The sequence below is a fragment of the Suricata suricatta genome, chromosome 1 (genome assembly GCF_006229205.1).
Source record: "Suricata suricatta isolate VVHF042 chromosome 1, meerkat_22Aug2017_6uvM2_HiC, whole genome shotgun sequence".
Taxonomy (NCBI): Eukaryota; Metazoa; Chordata; class Mammalia; order Carnivora; family Herpestidae; genus Suricata; species Suricata suricatta.
The window spans coordinates 57,857,637-57,873,805 of NC_043700.1; the positions used below are offsets into that span (position 1 = coordinate 57,857,637).

A 16,169-nucleotide genomic window follows, 5' to 3' on the forward strand; every position below is an offset into this window, starting at 1 on the left:
ATGATTCACTGTTTAAAAAAAGAAAAGAACTTTCACTAATGAATGAAAAGTCTGCCATTTGTCATAATCTAGAAGTTCACTCAAACATTCCTTAAATTTTCGGCATTAAACACGTCTCCCAAGACCCTCAGCTATGGCTTTGTCTTAGGGTGGAGCTCAGTCCAAGAGGTTCACAAGACATAAAGTGCAAGAGATTCTTGACTTGGTGATGCATAAAGTTTCTTCAGATCTCGTTTCCCACGTCCGAGTGACCAGCTTCGAAATCGCAGAGCAGAGGCAACCAAGCGAGTTACAGTATATTTCGTGTTCAATCGGCCCAGGAGCAGAGAATGTGCAGGCAGTCTCGCGAACACGAGAACCTCCTCTGGAGGGGAGAGGTTATAAAGCAGATAAGGATTCCTAGGCGGAGAGCTACCGCATCCTCTGCCTTTAGCCTGGAGCATCGCATCCGGAGTCGACTGCAGCTCGGATCCAGAGAGAGGAAGGTGGGATAGGAGGAGGTGGAAAAGGGAGAGGAAAAAAAAAATAAATAAATAAAAGAGGAGCTGGGGGAGGGAGGGGTGAAGCCAGGGGAGTAAGCGAGAGAAGAGCGCGCGGGGGGAGGTGGAGATGCGGGGAGCGCGCCTGGCGCAGGGAGCTGAGTGGACCGCTCCAGACCGCGGCGCGTGCGGCAGCCCCTGAAAGCGGCGAGTTGGCAGAGCCGGGCTGCATTTCCAGCGGGAGCTGCGAGCTCAGTGCGGGCTCACAACAAGGTGACGTGCCTGGAAGCATTCTCTGGCCCCTCGGGCGGCCGCGGCGGGGGCTTCCTCCCTCCTACCCACCTCTCCTCCCCCGGGTCTGCGGGTCTGCGTGTGTGTGAGTGCCCGGGTTTGGGGGTAAAGCCTACCGGGAGGGCGCACTCCGTCCCCGCTCGTCTCCTGCTCCCTCTACCCCGCTGTAGTCGCTGGTGCATGTATTCCCGGGTATCCCGGTCTTCTTACCCCTTGTTTGACACTGCCCCCCTCCCACCCCCGCTCCCCCGGTTGTGTCTCCTCTCCCAGATGCTCAAGGTGTCGGCCGTATTGTGTGTGTGTGCAGCCGCTTGGTGCAGTCAGGCTCTCGCAGCTGCCGCGGCGGTGGCTGTGGCCGGGGGGCGGTCGGACGGCGGTAATTTTCTGGACGATAAACAATGGCTCACCACGATCTCTCAGTATGACCAGGAAGTCGGACAGTGGAACAAATTCCGAGACGTAAGTGCTGCGCACCCCCATCCCCGGACACAGGAGCGCGCTGCTCCCAGGCGGGGACCGCGGCGGCTGGGGATGGGTGGCGGTGGGCTCGGCTTTCCGGGCCGAGGGCTTTGGGGAGACGCGGGGGCGCTCGGGGGCTGCAGAAGTTGGCAGTAGCGACGAGCCCCCCCCCCCCCCCCATAACTAGTGCCCGGGGAAGGCGTGCTCGCTGGTGCCCCGGAGTTCTGGGCTCCCCCGCTTCCCGCTCGCCTCCTACCTGCTCACTCTCCCACTGAACCTCCCCACCGCCCTCGGCCCCCAAAGGTTTGCAAAGTGCTGGCTCTAGCTTCCCAACTTTTGAATGGTGTTTCTGGCAATAGTAAACACAACAGATGCGCCTTTGCCGCGTCTTGCTCCTAAAGTGACTAGGATCGATCCCTTTACTAATGGTCCATTAAGAAATTTGAGGGAGGAGGTAGGAAGATGTAAGATTTATAAATGCCCGCTCTCCAGGGGAGGGGAGGTTGTTGGCCGCACCAGCCGGCAGAAGTTGAACTGCTCTTGATGACATAACATTGCTGATCAGGTTTGTGCTCCGGCATTAACTTTGACACCAAATATGTTTGCGGTGCATTGGATAACGTTTTATTCCGAATTGAATCACTGCCTTAAAATCCGCTGGCCGAGGGGGGTCGTGAAGGCGGAAAGGGGCTTCTTCGCAGGCGTATGTCTGAAAGGGTTAAACTGTACACTCCCCTGGGGAGTTTCCTCGAGGCTTGTTAAGACCCAGGCTGGTTTAGGGACGCTTGTTTGCGGGGGAGCCAGTGGCCGTGACTCGCCTGTCACCGCCCCCCCCACCCATCTGAATGGAGCGGAGGGAGAGCCGCGGGCATCAGGAGCGCGGTTCACCGTCCACGCCTTCAACTTGGAGGTCCCAGGGAGGTGGCTGCCCTGGCCTGTCCCCTACCGCCCCCAGCCCACCCTTTAAAACCCGGAAGGCCGAAAGGAAGCGAGAGTGATTCACAGACACATTGCCAACCTTTACTGTGACATTTGAGAGAATTTCTCGTGGAGTCCGTCTGCCCTGCCCTAGGTGGGGATGAGTTAACTTCTTTCATCAGCTCTCACTCCGTCACGATCTGGGAAAATAAATGGAAGCATAGATTAATTTTCATCTTGGCCCCCCTCATCCCTTCCCCAGACACCCCTCACCTGAATTAACTGAAGAGCCAAAATGCGTGTAGCTGATTCTGACAGAGGGATTCCTGAAGAAAGGCTCATTTTTACTTTAAAATTAGATGTAGCTCATTTGATACTAGGCATGGGTACAGGGATGAAAAATGGTAATGATGATAATACTTAATGGAGGGCTTTGTCTTACATCTTTTATGAACAGAGCTTAAACATCATTTTATTGCTAAGTGAAATCCCTTACACATTAAGTTTGTGCTAATAGAGAATGCAATCAAAAAAGCATGCGGGCAAATGAGATATTTCTAAACCTGGGAAGAATTTCTGCTTATATTCTCATTTGGAAAAAAAGAAATTGAAGTTTTTTTTTTTTTTTCAGAGTTTGAACAGTGCTTCACATAATGACATTTTATTTAATGGGTGCTTGAAAATCTTTTAAAATAAATTTTAGCCTTCCTTTTCTAAAATATACTTTAAAACTTTAATATATTTTAGAACTTAATATTCTCTGACTTTATTCAAATTACTGAATTATTTAGAGCAACCAATTGTATTGGGCAGTTGGTAAGTGTGTTTGATTTAAACTACGGACTCAAGCTGAGTTGCTTGAAATAATTAAATATGCCAGGAATCATTTAGCCCGCTTCCAGAGACCCAGAGTAAAAGCATTTTATTGCTCTAGTATTTTCAGTTTTTCTTACTTGATCTCTGGGGGAAAAAAAATCCATCAAAACGTATATGCTAAATTTAAGCAAAGGGCTTATGGAAATATTTTTAGCAAGAAATATCTGTCTTGAAATACACGCATCACATGAAAATATACTAATTATCTATTTAAAATGCATCAGGCTTTAGCATTATCGATTTAGTGAGATAATTATCTTTTTGTAAAGATAACTTTTGGAGGGCATGGAGAATATAAGTGCTGTCTTTTTTCCCCCTTTAACCACCTGTTGCTTATTATTAACATGATAAAATGGATGCCCATAGTGTGACTCCTCAGCTCAGAATCCATAATATAGAATCCATATTGAAACCATCCATCTCACTGATGATCTACAGAGCTTTTTCTTTCTGGGAATCATCAACTTACTTACTTTTTTTTTTTCCTGTATCTTTTAAGAAGTTGTTTGTTTTTTCATCTATTTTCATCTGGAAGCCCATGTATTGCATGAATCTACCTTTCAATGTTCCGCATCAGCACATTTGCCACTTAGTTCATACGAAGGCAAAGAAACAAGGAAATCATCCAGTTTAACTGAAGTACTTATGTTTAGTGCTTTTCTCTCATAAAAATAGTTAGTTTTAATTTCAAAGAAAGCTTGGGAATGCCTAAGCATTAAGTAATACTAGAATTAACCTTCTTGTGACTACACAATCAACATTATTTTACAAATAATTCCTTATGAAAGTTGGACTATCTGGTTTTTTTAAATTAATGTTTATTTTTGAGAGAGAGACAGAGACAGAAAGCAGGAGTTGGGAAGCGCAGACAGAGAGGAAGATGCACAAATCTCCAGGCTCTGAGTCTCTGAGTGCTGAGCAAGCTGTCAGCAGGAACCCCAACAGGAGGTTTGAACCCACAGACCATGAGATTATGACTTGAGCGGAATTTGAACACTTAACCAACTGAGCTACCCAGGTGCCCCTGAACTGTTCTTTTGAGTTAAATTTGAAAACTACTTTGAATAATATTTGAAAATGCAATCCATTATCATATTTTAATTAAATGATTTTTAAGGTGAATGTACATTTCATATATGTTATGTATACAACTATATGTTATGTATAATTAAGCTTAACATGGGTAGGAAGTATTAAGTGAGAGTAGATGAGTGAAAGAAGCACTGCCATCGATGATGACTCATTTTCTCAACTTCCTCAGTATGAGTCACAGAGAAATAATAAAGGCAGGCTTAACATAGAAGACACTTCAAATAATGTTACCACTTTCTACTAGCAGGGCTCTTTGAGTAAAGTTTTGTTACCCTTTAACGTGTACAGAATGTCATTATGTAGACAGAGAACTTCTATCCTTTTGAAAATCATTAATGTATTTGGTTGTTACTATAAACATTTCTGTGGACATTCCAACTCCTATATTTTAGAAAAAATAAAAGTTTAACTTAAAGGTATAGAAAAGTCAACTAACTTAAAAATAAGTATAGTAGATAGAACCAGCATGTAATGTTTAAGGTATAATTATGTGATTTTAAAATCAAGCAAACAAACAAAAACTTTCAACAACAGGATATATTTAGTAGATACACTGGTTATAGCATTTGCTTTTTTTTTTTTTTTTTTTTAGTTTTGGAGAGTAGTGGTAAGATCAAGAACACAGGATTGCCTGTGGGAGAATTGTGTGAATATTACCTTTACCAAGAACAGGTGTAAGGAATTTCCTCACTCCGTTCTTGCATATATAATATATACATGTCTATTAGGAGAAGTAAAAGTCAGGATCATTATAAGAAAACAGAACCATTAGCTCATGAATCAAATGGTTCATATATTGCATATTTAAATATTTGTGTTTTATAAGTCAATTAAATTATACCCTTAATCATTTAATAAATGAATGTGGAATTTGGAAACCAATGAATTAACTGATAATGAATGATATAATAAAACAATCATTCTTCAATATTATTTCACCGAAGTACATATTATAATTAAGAATGACATAAAAGATCCTATATGTTGCAAGCAATAAAATAAAAATATAGCATAAGAGGCAATGATGGCCATGCTAAATATAAATAATTTACATAATAAAATGAGAATTGTACACATACATTGAAATTCAAATATTTCTAGGTTAGATTTCTTTTTCAATAAAAATGCCTGGGATTGGGGGACAGTGGGTAGGAGGAAGGATGCACAGGTGGAGTATAGAGGATTTTTAGGGGAGTGAATATACTGTGTATATTGTATACTGATTAATATGTATCATTATACGTTTGTCCAAACCCATAGAAAGTACAGCTCCAAGAGTAAACTCTAAGGTGAAGTAAGGACTTTGAATGATTATGCTGTGTCAGTGTCCATTCACCTATTGTAACAAATGTAGCTCTCTGTTGGGGGGTGTTGATAATGAGGTCAGGCTTTTGTGGTAGCATGAGGTATATAGGAAGCCTCTGTACCCTCCTCTCAATTTTTCTGTGAACCTAACCTGCTCTAAAAGAGAGTCTTAAAGGAAATCATAACCACAACCTCATCATCTTAAAAAAATATATATAAAGAAAAACCTAGGGACCCCACTGATCATTGTTTTAAGAAATGGTTGCCATTCTTACTGCCAAATCCACAATCAACTTCAGTTTACCCTTATCCCTTAAGTAGTTTCTAATATCCTTTAGATACTACTATGAAAGTAGTAATAAAGTCTTACAATTTGAGTTTAGAAATTCAGCCTTAAGTTAAAGGACATGTAAAGTGTTGTGAAAATGTGAAATATAGATTTACGTGTCTAGAGGCACTCAAATTTATAAGTTGACTTTCAAAATGCCTGATTTGGATATATTGAATAGGATGGTAATCTTAACTTATTTTTCTTTTTATTCCCTTTTCTCACGTGAGTTTCAAATTAGTAGAATGGACAGATTATTTGAGAGATAATGGCTGATGGGGAGGGATATTTCCTGCCACTTAATGGCTGTAGAGAAGTGAAGCCCCCTGAGAATCTATCAACTTTTACTGCTGTTAGTAAATGAACAATTGGTTTCTAGGCCAATTCCAAACGAAGTATTTCATTGCTTTAAAAGGCATTACAATTCAAACAATGGGAACTTTTAAAGAACACTCTGTCAGTGCTTTCCTTTGATTTCCGATGCACCTTCCTTGTGTTTCCTGAGAAACCAGCATACCTTTAGCACTGATGGCTTCTCCTTCCTGGCACCTTTTCCTAAAATTAATTTTCTTAATTGACGTATAATTGACAAAGTTGTGTATATTTAAGATGTGCAATGTGGTGATTTCATGTTTATATATATTGTGAAATGAATACCTCTGGAGTATGTTAATAGTAGGAAGGAAAATTTTACTATTTGACTTTTCAACAATATGTAACAAAAACAGAATTATTAATAATTGGAGAAATCAAAATTAAACCACCGTTCTCTTTGTTCTGGAATACTTTCTCAATAATGAATACCTGATTTTGATTTTAAAAAGGGCATTTTTGGTGTTTCTCACTATGAAGCAATATTTTTAACTGCGGTAAACATTGCCTATGTTTTCATCGGCTGTCCTTGGGAATTCTTCACAGTTAATTTGTTGCATTCTCATAAGTGTTTTTCTGGGTTTCTTTTGATCTTTTTTTCTTTTGATCTTTTGATGACTGGGGGCCACACCATGTTTACAAATCTATGAAATTGTATATAGTTTATACAGTGCACATATTTGCAGATCAGACCTGGCAAAGACTGTAGCTTGCAAAATTATATATATATATGTATATATATATATACACACATACATATATATACACACATACATACACATATATATATATTTTTTAATGTTTGTTTATTTTTGAGACTGAGAGAGACAGAGCACAAGCGGGGCAGGGGCGGAGAGAGAGGGAAATACAGAACCTGAAATAGGTTCCAGGCTCTGAGCTGTCAGCATGGATCCTGATGCGGGTCTTGAACCCACAAATTGTGAGATCATGACCTGAGCCGAAGATGGACACTTAACCAACTGAGCCACACAGGTGCCCCAGCATGCAATATTTTTTATACTTCACTATTACTCATATTGTTTAAATCATTATAAGATTTAGTCTATAAGTCTCATAGGCAATTGACTATGAGAGTAGCAGTAGGCAGTTTTTGAAGATTAAGGGGCTACTAGGGGAGCAAAAGGCTGGCTGCATGCAGCACCCTGACCCCCACCCATGTCATCTGGGTTCTAGTCAAGCAATGGTTGTGGTGCTGTTGCAAGATTCCTTACCTCAAAACCTGGGGTTTGTTGTCTCGCTGCTTTGAAGAATGAAGAGGTGGACACAAAATGAGCAACAAACAAGAGTTTATTACAGTATAAGATCAGAAAGAAAGAATAGTCTGAAAGCTTTCTTTTACAGAGAGGGGTGCATTGGAAAGTGAATTCTTGTGACTACGCAAGGGTCTTTGTTTTGTAAGGTTCTCATCAGCACTAGCCCCTTATTCCTTCTCAAGTCCTATCCTTCATGACTTGATAACTCTAGGCACTGGGTTGTCCACTGCTGATTGGCTTGCTTCCATTTTTGAGGGGTGGTCTATGGCCATATCATTTCTCGTGGGTCATAAGTCCTATGGTCTACTACTTATTTTTAGCCTTTTGTCAAATTCCTAAGGGGAGTCTGAAGGGAAACTGATGTTGTGAAATGGTATCTGTTACATTTTTAAGTGGAACCTTACAGCTGAGAGGGTTTGCTTGGTCAGAAGCTCTTAGCATTGTTCTAGAATATGTGCTTTCCCCTTCAGGGACCTCAAGTCCTAATCTTTCCTTCTGTCGTTTCTCTATCATAGTACAACTCCCCCTCCCCATTTTTCTTAACCCACCCACCCGCCACCACCACCAGCACTACCATTACTCACCAGCCAGGATTTAAGATTGGTTTTGTCAAATCAGATGTCACAGGAAAAAGGCAGGTTCAAAAGTGCCCCCTGATTTACTGGTTTCTAAAAAGGACTGTCAGGTAGAACTATATCACATTATCAGACCTCATCTGAAATGAGGACAAAATTTAGTCATTCTGCCTGGGGTGCTTTCAAACAAATAGAAATTATAGGGAAGTACACAACACTTTTAACTCTACAGCTCTCACAGCTTCTAGTGAATTATTAGGAAAGTATAACCAAGTGAAATAAAAATAAATTACTTTGTGTATGTGTATATATATATGTATTTTACATGTATATGTGTGTATACAGGTTTATGCATAAATATGTATGTATTATACATATACTTTGTATGTGTATGCCTTTAAATAAGTAATAGATGAAATAATCATAAAACCAAAGTGATTATCTATTGCCTTATAGATATTTTTACATGCTAATTAGAAAATAAGCACTCCCTCTAAAATGTTAAGACATGTTTTAGTTTTTTTTTCTACTAAAGTTTTCCAATCTCACAAATTATAAACACAATCTCCCATGCCATTATATATGTGGTCACTGTGTGCCTTTAGGGTTCTTATGGGAAGTGAGCAGCATGTTTGGGATTATGTGCTTAAACTTTTTACCTAATATACAAAAAGAACATCGTGTGCTGCTATAAAGCATCTATTTTCCTACTCTTACAACAAGACTATGATAAGACTGCTTTTAGATCTCGTGATTCTGACTCAGAGTAACATTTTATGTTCTTATGCAACTTCAGTTTTCACGATCTGGGCTAGAATTATTTTATTATATTTTACGTATTTATTTTCTAGAGTCTAATCTGTGAATTTACTATACACACCATTCAACTCCTATGAACTCGTAGAATATTTATATACATTTCCCCCAATTATGCAAACTCTTTCATTTTTTTCTACCCCTTTTTCCTCTCTTGGTTTACAGATTCTGCTCCCTAGTAGACTCTGAACTCTCTCCAGTTATAGACTATAGTCTCTTTCGTCTCAAAAATCTGACAGTTCACCTAGCATCATCACAGTGACAGCCTCCAAGTTAGCATTAGACAAATATTAAATAAATAAAGGAATGTTATAGTAAGTGTGCACTGCTGTCTGAACAGTCCTTAAGTAAAGGCTTTTAGAACTGTGTTGCTTTTTATTGACCATTTCCATTTCTGGCCACTGTTAGCCCAGTTTTGTAATACGAATGAAAATTGAATTTTATATAAAATATAAGGTTTCAAGTACAAAACTGGTTTAGTCCATAAGTTTCAAAATGCACTCAAATGGAAATACTGTGCCAAACTGTCAAGTTAAATTTTAGAGTCATAACAGTAGATGGCAATTATATGCAACTTGACACTCACTCTGCCAATCCATCTAATTCTTTTCCGATAGTTTCTCTTTGACCACATAAATTTTTGCTCTAAAGTCTTTAAATATTTTTAGCCACCTCCTATGTAACGTTAAACACCAATATCTTCCCTCTTTTTTAACTACTATGCTTCGCTTAATGGTTATGTGGCTGAATACAGATATTTCACAGAGAGTCTAGATTTATTTCCATGAATGTCTGCTTTGGTTACAATTGCCAATGTGTTAGTTAAAAATAGATGAAGTTCTTGCAAAATGGAGGCCCTGAAACCACATGCCTGAATTAAGATAGAATTTTATTTTGCAACCATGTAATGGTTGAAGTGGGCTTGATGAAATGAGTTGTCCAGGCCTGAATTTTCATGATTATTCTCTCAGTGTTCTCTATCATCAATTATAGTTTCCTGTCCAGCCGGAAGGATTTAAGAGAAAGTGCAGGACATGCAATTACCCTATAAGTTACGTGTTGTCACACATGATTTTTGTGTGTATCTCATTGACCTGAACTCAGTGACATGACTACACCTGGCCAAAAGGGAGGCTGGGGAATGTCATATCTAATGGGAAAGGGTTAACAATGAAAGTAAGAAGGCAAAGCTGGATACTGGAAGGAAAATATTGGTGACTACTATATCTGTTTCATCCATCGAAATATCTCTTGAAATTATTCCCTGTACTCATGGATAGGAATTTTTGTCATTTACGGTTAATTGTTTGCCTTGCCTTCTGTCTTGTCCCCTCCCTAATTTCGGATTATAGTTTTATCCTCTGTTCAGGATAGAACTGGGGCATCCAGTATCTAAGGTTCTGACATAGCAGCTTGAGGGAGTAGCAGTCTGCCAGTGTCTAAGAGGAAATGTTGGAGGTCGGACCAAAGAAGAGCACCCACATAGATTTCTAAGGAGACCCTTCTCTAATGACAGGTCCTGTTTTATAGTGAAATCATTTAACATTTTCTTCTGTGAAACCTTTTTTTTTCTTTTTGAGTTATGGATCTTTGGTCCAGATAGGTAATGTAATTGGTGGGAAGGAATTAGAAATTGTCACTCCCCTTAGTTGGAAGATAGAATAATCTCTATACAAGTTTATATTTCCTCTGATGCAAAAAATAGAAGAGACAAATAACGTTGATGCAAACAAAGTATCTTTCCCTGGAATAATAGTAGAAATGATGTCATTCACACAGCTCCTAGTTTTGGAGGCAAGGAAAATAATCTCTTTAGCCCTAGCATCTCTGGGAGAGTTAGAAGATAAGTTTTATCAGAAGTAAGATTTGTCAGAAATAGAGTTTGTTTCTTGACATCAGAGAGGGCTGAGCTCCTTGCCTGGATCATAAGTAGAGACAGTGAATCACACCCTTTTATTAAGTTTATTTATTTATCATAATTATTAAGAAATCTTTGGGGTGCCTGAGGGGCTCAGTTGATTAAGCCTGGGACTTCAGCTCAGGTCATGATCTCACTGTTCATGAGTTCAAGCCCTGTGTCTGGCTCTGGGCTGACAGCTATGAGCCTGGAGCCTACTTCAGATTCTGTGTTCCCTCTCTCTCCGCCCCTCCCCCACTCTCTCTCAAAAATAAAATAAACATTAAAAAAAAAGATCTTTGAATGCTTCTTCATACTTGCAAAATGAAAACTTTAGCATTTATTTTTCTGTCATGTACCTAGTTTTAAAAGTAATTACAAATAAAAAAATCTGTAGAATTTGAGTGAGGTAGACTCATTTTCTTATATGTAGTTTGTGTCCTTTGTATACTTTTAATCAGTATTATCATTCTTACTGTAAAATAAGGATAATTAAATAAAATTCAGTATGTTTTCATGATTGCTTCACCAGAAAAAAACACTCATTTTTAAAGTTATACTAATTAAACATGCAAGAGAAAGCATTAAGCCTCTTGCCATTACGGCGATATGTGATTTTATTATTCTGTTAGGTTTTATTATTTGATAGTTTGGTTTACTAAGGACGTAAGTTAGAAGAGGATCTTAAATTTAGTCTACATGTATACTTACTCCACGCAGTCACATAGCAAGTAGCAAATATGTCAGTTTTTTCCTCCCCTACACTTCTTTGAAGTTCTTCATATTAATTTAGGAATTAACTGCATGCTAATTTGCCTGTTTTCAGATGATTGTTTTGGTATTTTCTCAATAAAATAATACCATATTTTTATGTTTTCTGAACATACAAGATAAAATAAACTACATTTAGACTTGGCTAGATTATTTCTATAATGGGAATCGTCTATTTTCCTTATTTTATTTTTGAAAACTAACCATTTGTGCTAGTTAACTTGAAATAAAAAATTATGTAATAATTAAATCTATATCGATCTCTGTGTGTGTGTCTATCTCAACTGAAATAGCAAAAATAATATAAATGAGAAAAATGATGTCAGGGAAACTAGAAGGTCACATATAAAAGCAAATGCAGCTTTATTAAATATTTTAATTGGAAATAATTAGAATAGTTTATTTTTGTTCTTTATAGTTTATTTATTTTGAGAGACAGAGAAGAAAGGGCGGGGGGATGGGGGGGACGAGAATCCCAAGCAGGCTATGAGCTGTCAGCATAGAGACCAATGTGGGGCTTAACTCATCAATTGAGAGATCATGACCTGAGCCGATATCAAGAGTTGGACGCTTACCCTACTGAGCCACCCAACTGCCCCAGAATATTTTAATTTAATGAATAGATATTCCTGTAACCAAATGGCTTTTACAGTATTTAAGTGAATACCTTTTTATATCTTATATGAATAAGCTACTCTTAAATCATAAGTAGAGGTGGTGATATTGGTAAAAATGTACTCATTCAAAATATCAAATAAGGCAAATATTTAAAATAAAATAGATTATGATAAATATATTGTAAGACGTGCCTGGGTGGGTTGGTACCTTAAGCTTCTGGCTCTTGATTTTGGTTCACGGTTCTTGAGGTTGAGCTCTACCTTGGGCTCAATACTGACAGCACGGAGCCTGCTTGGGATTCTCTCTCTCCCTCGCTCTCTGCCCCTCCTGCCAGTGCTCCCTCTTTCTCTCTTTTAAGAATAAATAAACTTATTTAAATATACACTAAGTAATGACAGATTATTCTTTGATAATAACAATAATAATAATAAGCATTTTCATAAAGTTTATTTAATGCCAGTAGTATTATAAGTTTTTAGGTATTAATTAGTAACAATCCTATAAGAAAGTCACAGTTATTACCTCAGAGGAAACTGCGGCCCAACATTACCCGGGTAGTATCAGCAGGGTTCTCTCTAGTACTGCCATTTTGATTCCACAATCTTGTCCTCACACACAGCCCTATAATGCATCCTGGGCCATAACATTATTTTTGGATATCTATTATTTTCCAGAAACCTTAAGTATATTATCCCATTAGTATAATCTTTAAGAAGTATTTTATTTTTAATTATGGTAAAAAAGACATTACACAACATTTACTATATCTATTTTTAAGTACACAATTCAGTACTGTTAAGTATATCCACACCATTGTATTCCCAATCTTCAGAACGTTTTCATCACGCAAAACTGAAACTCTACCCGTGAAACATCTCCTCATTCCCCCTCCTCCCAGCCTCTGTCAAGCACCGTTGTATTTTCTGTTTTTATTAATTTGACTACTTTAGAGATCTCATATAAATGAAATCATATAGTGTTTTTATTTCACTTGGCATAAAGCCCCCAGGGTTCATCCATGTTGTTACAAATGGCAGATTTCCTTCCTTTTTATGGCTGGATAATATGCAGTTGGGTATATAGATCACATTTGTTTATCTGTTCATCTGTTGATAAATTCGCAGATCGCTTCGCCATCTTGTCTATTGTAAAAAAGGCTGCTATAAGCATGGATGTGTAAATATCTCTTCAAAATCCCACTTTCATTTTTTTTTTTTGATATATCAGAACTGGAATTGCTGGATCAAATCATAATTCTATTTAAAATTTTTTTAGGAACTACTGATTCTTCAATTGAGTTTTTTAGTATAATCTTTTAATAACATAAAAAGTAGACATTATTAACCTACTTTTATAAATGGGATAACTTCATATCAATACTTTTAATTACTCTGCCCAAGATTAGTGAAATTTGAACCTACTTCTTTAGTTCTAAAGGTCGTGTTTATTTGTTAGTTTATTCTAATTTATTCACTGCTGGCCACTTTAAATGAGTCATTTCAAGCAACTTCAATTGTTTCTCTGTCTTTTGGAACAGTATATTTGGTTGTTTTAAATGGTCACAATAATTGTCTTTATTTACATTTTGTCAGATTAATAAATTGATAAAGATTGGAATTTTTATTGCAGTCATTGAGGGAGTTTCACTAGTACAAAATGACAATGGTTTTATTATAATTTGATAATTATATCTTGACTTCCAATTGCCTGTCTTTCATTAATTTTGGAGTAAGTTATATTAGTGAATGAAAAGTCAGTAGCTGCATAGCACAGTATTCCTCAAAGAATAAGGTCTATCCCTATAGACTTGCTACATATGACAATTGCATACCATTGGCTTTTTTATCATTGATTTTTTTTCAATATCACAATGAAATTCTGATTAGTTTAGGTTGGCAGAAGTGGCTGTTAAAAGGAATACTAATTGTTCTTACAATAGGTATTGTTTGGCTTTTAACTAAAATATCTTTGGAAACAGGCATCGTTGTGCTTAAATTCCACCCATTACATCTGTGGACTTATTTTCAAAGTTGATAAAAGTATAAAAGAAAAAGGTATTATATCTTACAATTAAATATCAAGAAATCACAAACTATTATCATATGTAATCAAGCATAATCAGTATTGAATGGGAGCTGAGGCAGCCGACCAATTTCTGTCCATAGTAGATCACTTAGTTTTCTATGTGCTCCATGTTGAATATCAAAGGTTGTAATTCTATTGGCCAAAAAAGAAATGAAATTGCATCATATGTAGGATATATTATTGTGTGTCTAGCTTTTAAAATAAGTTTTGTTGTTTACATATAATATGGAGACTTTTCCATCTAGAATTCATTAAATTTATTAAGTATGAACTATTTCACTGACGTGGACTCTGTTTTTACAGTTTTGTAGTAAAAGAGTGAAATTAATTAGCTGTTAGCCTGAAGAAAATATGGAGTAAATAAAATTCAGTGATTTCTCTGTTTTGTATGGATTGAAGTTAGGTAATAGTGAACTTACTTGATGCTAAGTTTTATGTACATATTCATATGAAATAAATGGCTATGTAAAATATTCTCTGATAAAAAATTAAAATAAATTTTATGGTCAGTTTTGGAACATATTCAGTGTTCCAGATCATTATGTAGATTCTTTTAATTATAGCATAAGGAAAGGCCCATTATTTAGCAGGATTGAAAGAAGGAGAGGGACTTAAAATGCAAGAACTTATTTTAATTGTGTCTCCAAATATATAAAACATTACAGGGCGTTATCTTCCTGAATATGGTAAAATGCTTACTAGCGATAGCTCCTAAATATAGTAATTTGATGGTCTCTGCCTCACAGCTTTCTTTTACTTTTTTATCATCAGGCTACTTTGTGACTTTCAAAATATTTACATAGGGTACTCTAGGCAGGATACTCTGAAATATGAGCTTGCTAATTGCTTTGGCACATGGTATTAGCATCTGCTGAAGAACCAGTTTTAGAATATCAGGCGAATATTTATAGGTCTTTCATGGCATACGGTATAGTATGAAATTATAGGCAACCTCCTAGTCTTCCAGTAAGATCGTCTAAGGTGTCCTTGACAACATCTGATATTCTCTGCAAATGTCCCTGAGGCACTCCGATTCATCTAAGAGGAACATTCCTTGTGGCAAAATTTTCTAGAACATTGTATCAACAAGCATTGGTGTAGAACTACCTAAGAAAACTTTCTTAGATATGAAATGTAATTTCTATGGTTTTAAATAACTACTGTACTTACTGAATCTATGGGAATCAAGGCATATATTTACAGTGATAACTGAGGAAGTTAGGAGACTGTGAAGTTTCAGAGTCACCTTAGACAAAGTAATATTTCCACATAGATCAACACATTTTCATATATTATTTCCAGAATTTCTTGTGATTAAATATGTCAACTTTGCTAACTGATGTTACTGTCATTTGAAATTATTTGTTTCAGACCTGAAAGTTTTATGTTTTTTTTTAAATCCCACATGTTTTCCTAAATATTTTTTTTTTTTTTTGTCTTTTAAACATGGGAAAATGGCTGGGAAAATGACATGTTTACTTCAAGTAGCAAATTAGTAGTAAATATAGCGGTAAACACCCCCAATCATTCTTGGGGAGTAAGATGTATTTGAAAAAGAATTTAATTTTAAACATATGCCATGCATCATGTTTTGAGTATTATTGAAAAACCACAGGAGTTTGTATCAGTGAAGGAGATCTGGAAATCTAATTTCAGAACTGCTTTGTTTGCTCTGAATAGCAGAAAGCCACCTGGCTTTTGCCTCCCAGAGTCTTGTGTTTATTCTTAGAATGAATGTCCCTTTATTTACACGTACCTTTTGCTCTGATGTGGGGATTTGGCAGGGCACTAAAAGAAGCTTGCCATCAGTCCTAAAGGGGACAACAGTACCTCTGATGCTACCCTTGGTACCCTTGGTACCAAGGTAAGAATTAGAGTACAACATCAAACATCAGTGAAGGCAAAGTTAACGTCCGTGGGAATCTGGGACAGTTATTTGGGTGTTCACGCACAATCATCTCTGAGTTAAAAGCACTTGCTGACTTTTAAAAATTTAATGTTTATTTTATTTTT

The 16,169-nt window shown here is 37.3% G+C and overlaps 1 protein-coding gene across 3 annotated transcripts in view; it reads left to right on the forward strand.

Moving 5' to 3' along the window:
- The first annotated feature begins 345 nt into the window (after positions 1-345).
- SPOCK3 (SPARC (osteonectin), cwcv and kazal like domains proteoglycan 3) overlaps positions 346-16,169 on the forward strand; it is a 451,052-nt gene continuing 435,228 nt past the window's right edge. Inside the window, exons 1-2 of one of the 3 annotated variants that reach the window (XM_029939086.1) lie at positions 346-485; positions 1,041-1,229. In XM_029939086.1, coding sequence (XP_029794946.1) covers positions 1,041-1,229 — 189 coding nt within the window. In that variant the 5' untranslated portion in view covers positions 346-485. Of the gene's footprint in view, positions 486-626; positions 753-1,040; positions 1,230-16,169 lie in introns of those variants that run through there. The other 2 variants (XM_029939096.1, XM_029939103.1) reach the window with 2 other exon arrangements.